Genomic DNA, 9,244 nt, shown 5'->3' on the forward strand with positions numbered 1-9,244 from the left:
CCCTTCTTTCGATGAAGCAATGCTCTCCAGTTCTGATATACTAACTGAGCATCTACGCTAACCTTTTAAGGAGCTGCCAAGATGGATTATCATGTGATTTGTGATCATGCGATTCTGGAGCAATCTTATGATCTTAGGATATCGTGAGAGTCTAGCTGCTGTGCAGGGTGAAGAATTAGAGGCTAACACTTTTCTTTTTAAGTTATCCCAATGTGTTTTTATATTTCCAGGAGACATGGTTAACATTGTGTCTGAGGCACCAGCACTTACGTCTAACATCTTTGAAGTAGATGGTCTGTCTGTTGGGATTGAGCAGCTGTATGACAGAGTCGTCGTTGTTCTTCACTCTGCAGCTGATGGTGGCCGTTTCCCCCTCGATCACCGACACATTGTCGGACGCCAGATTCAGACCTTCGACTTCACACCACAGAGAAAAAGTACAAATGGGAAAAATTAAATTTCAGAAGGGAGGCGAGCATTCCCGTCTGGATATTTATAGCTATCAAATATTTTTATTTCTTACAACAGGGACTGCATGCAAACACATGCACAGTGTGATAAATAAAAAAAAACGTGAATAGGACGCGTAGATTGTTTGGTTGCAGCCATGGCTAATCCTTTTAATATAAGGGCCTTGTGCAATGTTTGTCACTATTGATCTACCCGAGCTCAGAGTGGGCCCTATGAGTCAGTGCCAGATGGGCTGTAAGCTCTGCTGCCCACGTAGGTAGGGAGAGAGGAGAGGGTAGGAAGAAAAAGAGACAAAGAAAGAGTGTAAGAAAGTGGCAAGTAGATATGGGCCCGGTGGATGAGACGAGGAGGAGGGAGAGAAGAGAGACGTGAGCTGGGCTGGATGCTGTTTATGGTTGAGCTTTATCAGAGCCCTCCATCTGAGGTTCCATGTGACCAATGTGCGCTTTGTGTGCTCAGCTGTTCTGTATCTCTAGGAATAAAAGTGTTGTAACATCTGAGTCACTCTCTGTACACTGGCATTGTTGCCACAGCCAGTCCCTGGACCTTGCCATTGTAACTTACACCTCACACAACCCCCCCCCCCCCCCCCCCCCCCCCCCCCTCCACACCCCATCCTCCTCAAAAGTCACCTTGTTCTATATTATTCTGACAGGAGCTAAAAGAAGCATAAAGAGAATGGGGAATATGTTTTAATGCCTAACAACACTCCCAGCCACAGCCCCAAGAAAACATCAAAAACACATTTGCATTCCTGAGTTGTCAGACACCTCTATTGCATTCTGACATTTACAAAGTGGAGGAGAAAAAACACCTGCATTTTAGTGATAATGGGAATAGACAGCCAAACTAACATGATTCAAAATGAACTCTGAATGCGGCAAGCAATAAGAAATTAACCTCCTGTGGAGAAAAAGCTCCTCAGACCTGTCTGATGCAATGAACTACCCATTTTATTCAACTCTGCTGCCAGGGATCATGTAGTAATAAGTGAAAACAGACACAGATTATGTCCAAAATTAGACACTGCAACCCATTAAAGGTTTTTAATGCAGGTTATATTTACGACTTGTTAATGGGTCATTGACATAATCTAATATTAAATTGTGAAAAAAGAGCACAAACATGAACCAAATTAAATAGCACAGCAGATGGTGATAGTTTATGATTGTTTACCGTAGACAGTGGAATAACGGGGCAGAAAGGCCAACAGTGAATGAGTGTTTTCACAAGGGGGAATATAGATAAATCAAATTGTTTTATATTGGCAATGTTGTTAGGGACCAGCGGACGGAGGAGTGGGCTGATGGTGCATATAATGTTTGAAATAAATTTCAAACATTTGAATAATATAACACACATATTAGGCATTGTACCTTACCTTGTCTCCTCTGTAGGAACTCTAAAATTATCCCTCAAACTTTTTTTTTCATGTTGACTTGCTAGTTGCAACACTCAGTACACGCAAATCGAGTAAGTAAATTATTTAATATCTGCGCATGGCATGAACATTATTGCTGACTTTTCTCATTCCTAAATTCATTCAGTAATTTGGGGTTTCACAGTAAAGTAGGGCTAATTAGGGCTAATTAACTTTAAAGTACATTAACAATAGGGAGTCTGTTCTGTAAAAATCAGATATAACATGTTCTCCCTCCTACCCTAAGCGAACAAGCTGCGGGCTCTACTGTAGCTACATATTGACCATACAGACATGAGAGTGATATTGATCTTCTTATCTAACTCTCAGCAAGAACAAGAATAAGCCAATTTCCCAAAATATCTTACTATTCCTTTAAGGCGCATGGTTATGGTTAGGCAACTAAAACATTTACAGTGAGGAGAAAGACTGTTGTTACGTATACGGTAAATAAAACAACGAACACTGATTGCAGGACAGGACTGGAACTATAGTCATATGACTTCCACACTGTTATTTTAAGCTTTGCAAGAAATGGGGCACAATATTTCCTGCAATGTTTTCCAAGACATAAATCTTGGGGTGCAGAATCGTTGCTTTGATTCTGATAAGCCTGTGAATGTTCTCATTTGTCCAGGTCATCGTTATCCCCAAAGCAATTTCAGTTAAAAGCAACTGGACTTGGTTATTTGTCTTGGAAGTTTGTTTGGTTCTGATGACCCACTTTAGTTCAAAATCAGTATCCTGTTCTTATGGGCTTTACAGGGAGTAGTGAGGAAGGATAAGCATAGACAATCTGTGCTATGTGATTAATGCACGAGTAGCCTATAATATAGACTTTAATAATAGGCTTTAAAGTCGCATCATAGTAATTCTGCTTTTTCTCCTAATCATATAATTTTCTTCAGGGTCAGGTAGCAACGTGCAACATAGCAACATGGTCTAGTACTCGACTGTGAAACCCCGAATTAGTGAATGAATTTAGGAATGAGAAGAGTGAGCAATTACTTCCTTGTTAAATAAGAAAACAAATAAACAAAAAGAGAGATAATCATGGGCATTCAAATCAAAGTCATCTCCACGTGGAGGGCTGAAGTGTGTAAGTTTGTAATGATATCAAGAGCGCTGGAGCTCCTCTGCACATGCACTAAGTGCCACAGAAGATGAGGCAAAAGCAATGTGTAGTGTTTATTTTATTTCACCGCTAAGTAATATATTTGGCAGTCAAAATGCCAACATAGAGCAGCCTTAAAGCAAGGTTATTCTGCGCCCAATCTGTTGGTCTAAGAGAAAGGGAATGCAATAGATAAATTCTCCATAAGGTTTAGCAGCCCCAAGCAAGGTTGGTCCCCCTCCAATATCCCAGCCTAGGCTCATCTCCAATTCAAAACACACATAAATAACATCGCTGTGATTAGCAATCCCATCAAAGTGAAAACAGGCCACTTTGTGGAACATGGAGGGTTTTTGCAATTGGAGTAAACATTTTCAATTGCCTCTGCATCCTGGTCATGATTGGGTGCAAATGAGGAGAGGCAGTCATTAATTCTGGGTGTTGGGTGGGGATGGTGGGGGAGTGGGCAGAGACATGGCACAGATGACTGGCTGATAAATTCACACTCATTCCAGCAGCTGTCTGGAAGAGTAAAGTGCCTGTATCTCTACACATGGCTGCCCTCCTGTTCCTGCATCACAACATACTGAATGAAACAGTCAGAGGGAAATACAGACCTTCAAAAGTCTGTGTGCTCTCTGAGGGGATGTACAATCTGGCATCAAGTGTCTGGCATGGAGACTCGCCTCATCAGGCGTATTCAAAATGCAAAACAGCAACCTCCCCCCCAAACAAAATAATAATTTAACAAAAGTTGATGAAATCAGGAAATATTAGCAGACCGGCTCCTCCAAGCAGAAGTTCGAAGATGGGCACCTTTGAATCAAGCTGGCTCCCTCTTTGAACTTTTCTCTCTTGTTTTCACATCAAAAGACATGAAAGGGGTAGCAAAAAGCAGGACAGCCAGCCCCCAATTCCTCTCCCTTGAGTCACTGCTGTCTGCAGCAGTCGGGTCCTTTCAAGGAACAACCTGGACTATAGCCAGTCATTAACAATAAAAGTTTCTCCCTTTCCTCCTCTGATGCTTCCTTTTCACTGCCTTTATCCAGCACAGTCATTAAAGCCTGATCCTCATGATGAAATGTTTTTTTAAGGATGTCTCAGGGTATAATTAGCACCGTATCATTTCCCCTAGACCCTTTGCATGGGAATGTTTTAAAAATGTCATACCCACTAATTTGACCATCTTCTTTTATTCTACCAAAGACGAGCTCTCTTAGAACCTTGGTGGAAACCGATTGTATAATGATGCTGCTACATGACTTGAAAGTAGTCCACCAGCTGAAATGTTACACGGCAAGTGTCATTTTTCTGAAGTAAATTAGACTAAATGATCCATAGACTGTAATGACAGGTGCCAATTTGTAATGGTGCACCCTCTATATAATTTTCTGACGCTTTATAGATCAGTTTTAAGCCATGTTCCCTCCCAGAAGTCTGGAGAGGGTCAACAACATTTATGACTTCATGATCAAAACAGAAAGCCAACAGGATTTTCACAACTTCACAACCCAAAAAAAGACTTATTGCTGAGTTATGACTGATCTTTAAAATCATCAGTAAATTCTTTATTATTAACTAATTAAATTTAAAAAGCATCGATTATTAGTAAGTTATTTCGAAATTACTATCTGCCTCCCAAGGACCCACAACCTTGTTAACCGCTCCCTTTTAGATGTTTTACTTTATTACATTAGGAAAGGTACCATTTGTCTGATATAGAGAAATTAACTGATTAATATAATAAAGTCAACCTATTTTAGGGCTGTGCTTAAAGGTGTCCTTGGGATGGGGAAATTACAGTTTACTGTAGCATTTGGACAAGTAAGATTAAGTATTTTCAACGTTTGGCAGAGGAGGCAGCTGCACAACTCACAGCTGTATGTTCCCAAAAAGGACAGTATGTTCTGTACAAACGTATCTTACAGTTATAGATATAGTTTATAAGAATTTGGGCATACATTCCTACACTTCTGTGCATTACAGTAATTTGTCCAACACAACTTTGTTTTTGTGTTCAATGGTAATTTAATGTTCACAAACTAACTCGCTAACACAGTAAACATTAGGCTATGCCTTCTAAACATCAGCATGTGCCTAAGTACAGATCACAGAGCTGCTAGCATGGCTGTAGAATAGCTGGTGTTATTAAGGAATATAAAGTTATAGCCAATTGTTTTTTTTGGTAAAGGGCCCCAGATCTTAGTAAAAAAGCTAATTAAAAACAGACAAACATAAGTGGCAGCCAAGTGGTCTGAAAACATTTAAAATCTGCCATTGCATGGGGCGAAATGTTGACTTGAGAATTGCGAATAAAAAGACTGGGTCTGCATTGTGAGTGTGTGGCTCTCTCCTCTGCTGCTGAAAAGAAAATGCCAACATAACCAACCATTCATGTAAATATGCACAGATGAACAGACTGCTATAGACAGCCAATCAACAGACACAGACGCAAGCACTTCCAAATGAACAGCAGGTAGCAAAAAAAAAGAAAGCGTACCTGTCACGGTTTCAGCAGCTCCTGTTGCAGCGCAGGACAACGACGAGAGAGGAAGAGAAGAAAACAGAAACGTTGTGAGAAGACAGGATGCAAGCAGAGATCCACATTCCAGTGGTTACAAAAATGTATTCATACATGATAAATAGTGCTGTTGATATTCATTAAATTCAAACTCCATATGCTTTGTCATTTTACACCAGTAAAGAGAAATACAAAAGACATCATAATGACAAATTTTTTGAATCCATTAATTCTATTTTTCCAAAGGTGTGTATGATCCTCAACATAATGAGTCATTTTTCTCTCTTAAACCAGCGTTACATTAATATGGAGGAACAGAGGGAATATGTGGACTTTGTTGTCTCCCCCCTCATGTCCCTGATTGAGATTCCAGCCAGCCCCACTACCGGAGCAGCCACTGCCTTGAGGCACTCCCCTAGGACCATGCGGTGTATCCTGGAGAAGAGAGCACCCATTCGGAACGGTGCCCACCCAAACTGGCACCTCACAGGGCATGGGAGACTGGCGTGTTCCCAAGTCCCTGCAGCAGTGCTCAGGGCCTGTACCCTCGGGAGAGCTTCCATCATTCATTGTCTGCTATTCAAAACAACCCCACATCCGCGCTCTCTCTCCCTCTCTTTCTCTCTCTCTCTCTCTCTCTCTCTCTCTCTCTCTCTCTCTCTCTCTCTCTCTTTCTCACACACACACACACACACACACACACACACACACACACACACACACACACACACACACACACACACACACACCTCCTACCTTGCTCTCTGCTGCACGTACATATCTACATTTTTATATTTCACACCATCTTATATTAATTTGACATTTCACACACTTTGGAGATCCTTTACTGTGGCTGTGACCAATGTGGGCCTCAGTATTGCACGTACAGTATGTTGAAGTGACTGCCTGTCTCACTTGTCATTGCCGGCGTAATAAGGGTGTAAGGTATGACACATGTCCTTGTTACACTCCTTTGTGCATTTTCAATGTGTCAGCAATTCCCTCAGGACAAAAGACGTGCAAGTGACAAATCGCACACGATGGGAAACAAATTTTGAACATTGTCCAGGAGCCTGCTAAAATCTCACATGGCTTCTGCTTAAGCCCCTGCTTCTTTAAAAACTCCCAACTGTCAGTCAAAACTTTGTCTTTATTATGCGATAATTCAACATAATAAGGCTTCTGGGGCAATTATGCTTTTGATGAAAGTGATTTGAACAAAAAGGGGCCACCAGGTTGATAGCCAGACTCAAACTCGAGCTTGAATGAGCACACCGTATGCGTCCCAGTCCAACCGGCCCTCAGGACAGCACATAATGAGGCTTTTGAGCTGCTTTAATTGCCAGGTAATTATAATGTTGTAGCAACATTATGTAAATGACTCATTATCATCTTCTATGTGTAGTATATCTGCCCTCGTTTTATGTTACAAGAAAAATGGATCACCCTGATACGAGGGCATCTCGTCGTTTAATCTTGTCAACAGAGACGTATATCGAAACAGAAAGACTTGTGATATAGTGCGGTGACACCTTCCCTAACCCTTCAGTATGATCCACTTCCTGCTGGTGGCCTCTGAAGGGGCTATAAATAGCATTGTGAAGTGTCTGTCGTGCTCCCCTTCTCTCCTCTGTACCTGCAGCACATTAGGTAGAAGTTATGAGGTGCCAGCTCGCCTGTGATTAGATGTCATGGCTGTCGCTCTGCTTAGACAGTGCTGATAGACAGATTTCTGGGAAAATGTGTGTGATGGCATCCGTACGAGTGCCGTCGTTGCACCAATCTGTCAATCACAGCGGATGAGAGCAGACAGGTCAACCATCCTCCAAATAATGTCTGTCCTTGTGTCTTCACCTCTTCTCCTTTTCATCCGAAGCACAAACAGAAAAGTGGAATATTCTACACTTTCCCACCTACATTGATGCTGCATTTCCTGCTGGAAACACACTGGTTGTGAACATTTGAAATGGCGTCATTTGGCAATGTTTTCTATAAGATGCGAGGCTCCAAATGCTCTGGAATTCAGGCATCTGTGTTCAACCCATAACCACCCCAACAAATCCATTATAATCTGCACTATTTCTTTAAGTCACTGAGGCAAACTAAGACCTCAGGAGACTGGCTGTGTGGTAAGAGTGGCATATAGCCTGTCTCTCTTTCTCTGTATCGCTGCTGCTCAGTAAAAGCAGTGGGGTAACACTAATGAGGCAACATTCCTTCTCAGTACTAGTGTGATGCCTTTGAATTAATGTTCTTCCTTTCAGGTAAAACATTCCCTTGCTCATTTATGCTTATGATCTGCAGCGTGTTGCATGTCAACTTAGTGTGTGATCGCACTATATAAGAGGACAAAACAGAGTTGGATGCTGGAAGTCTATGTACTTCCCCGTACAGATCCACATTGCTTACCATTTTGTGTAAATGTGTGTGTGTGTTGGGTGATGCTGCCTTACTGTGTGTAACCCACTGTGTTTTCATTTAATTAGAGGGATCATAGGTGGGCTTCAAACTTTTTCTCCTCAAGAAAATCGGACGGAGAAGCGAGCTCCTGCAGAGTAGACCCAATAAACACAGACGACTTTTGAGGTCAGGATTTAAAAAAAAAAAAAACGATCAAAGAGTTTCGTCAGTTCTCGCAAACAGAAAGGAATAGTCTTTGTTGTCAGGGATATTTCTTTTCAGAACCACATTAAATGATTCATAACATTAGTTATATTTATAAATGCTTTTTAATTTGTATAATAGGAACCCTCGCTGGAGATTTGACAAAACAATCACAACTCAAGGTCCACTTAATAGCATTTTCCAGAGCCCAATCCTCTCCAAACTAGAGCTGATATGATTAATGTATTTATCAGAAAGACAATTCTGATATCTGATTAACTATTTCCTGGTTTTCCTAGTCTTCTATGACAGCAAACTAAATACCTTTTGGTTTGGGACTGTTTATTAGACAAAACCAGCAGTAATCATTTTTTAATTGAAATTTTTGATTGACACTTCAACTATTTTCTGACCTATTTATAGACCTATCAATTAACTGAGAAAATAATCGTCACATTCATCGATACTAAAAAATGGTTATTTGTTGCAGCCTTACTCCAGATAGCATAGATAGATAGATAGTTTTCTTATAAGTGGAGGTTTTCACTTTAAAAGATAATGCATTCATGCCTGTAATGAATAATTTTGCTATCCTGTAAAATAAATTGCAGTTTTGCGCATTATTCAGTAATTTAGCTACATTTTATTTACAGACTTGACCTGCTTCTTTTCTTATTATCATCCGTCAGGTACCGCTTAATCCAGTCCAACACGTCAGTGAGATATCAAAAAACGCTCACCTGTAAACACTACTGGGAACACTCCAGATTAATTCTCCCCAGAGTCGACTGAAACATATTAATCAGGTTGGCTTACCGGAGATACAAAACCTCCTGCACGATAAACTGTAATAAGAAGGAGATTTTGCCAGTATCCCCACAGATATGGTTAATTGCTCACTGCTAATGGGATATGCTTTGTAAATGTCCCATCTATGACCTGAATGTTTATGTTGTACTCATGAAAAGCCAGCACAACACATGTATCTGAAAACAGTTTTTACTCCCGAAGATTAAGGGATAATCCTTTAGAAATGGCGGCAGATAAAAAGCAGATATATTGAATTTGGTGCCCTGCCTCCTTTTAGTGAAGTGCTTTGGGAATCTACAATCGC

The 9,244-nt window shown here is 40.8% G+C and overlaps 1 protein-coding gene across 2 annotated transcripts in view; it reads right to left on the reverse strand.

Moving 5' to 3' along the window:
* cadm1b (cell adhesion molecule 1b) overlaps window positions 1–9,244 on the reverse strand; it is a 146,092-nt gene that overhangs the window by 38,936 nt on the left and 97,912 nt on the right. For both annotated transcript variants that reach the window (XM_083913278.1, XM_083913277.1), the window contains exons 2-3: window positions 5,506–5,526; window positions 271–417 (exon numbers count right to left, since the gene is read on the reverse strand). In XM_083913278.1, coding sequence (XP_083769404.1) covers window positions 271–417; window positions 5,506–5,526 — 168 coding nt within the window. The remainder of the gene's footprint in view (window positions 1–270; window positions 418–5,505; window positions 5,527–9,244) is intronic.

The sequence above is a fragment of the Echiichthys vipera genome (genome assembly GCF_963691815.1).
Source record: "Echiichthys vipera genome assembly, chromosome: 5".
Taxonomy (NCBI): Eukaryota; Metazoa; Chordata; class Actinopteri; order Perciformes; family Trachinidae; genus Echiichthys; species Echiichthys vipera.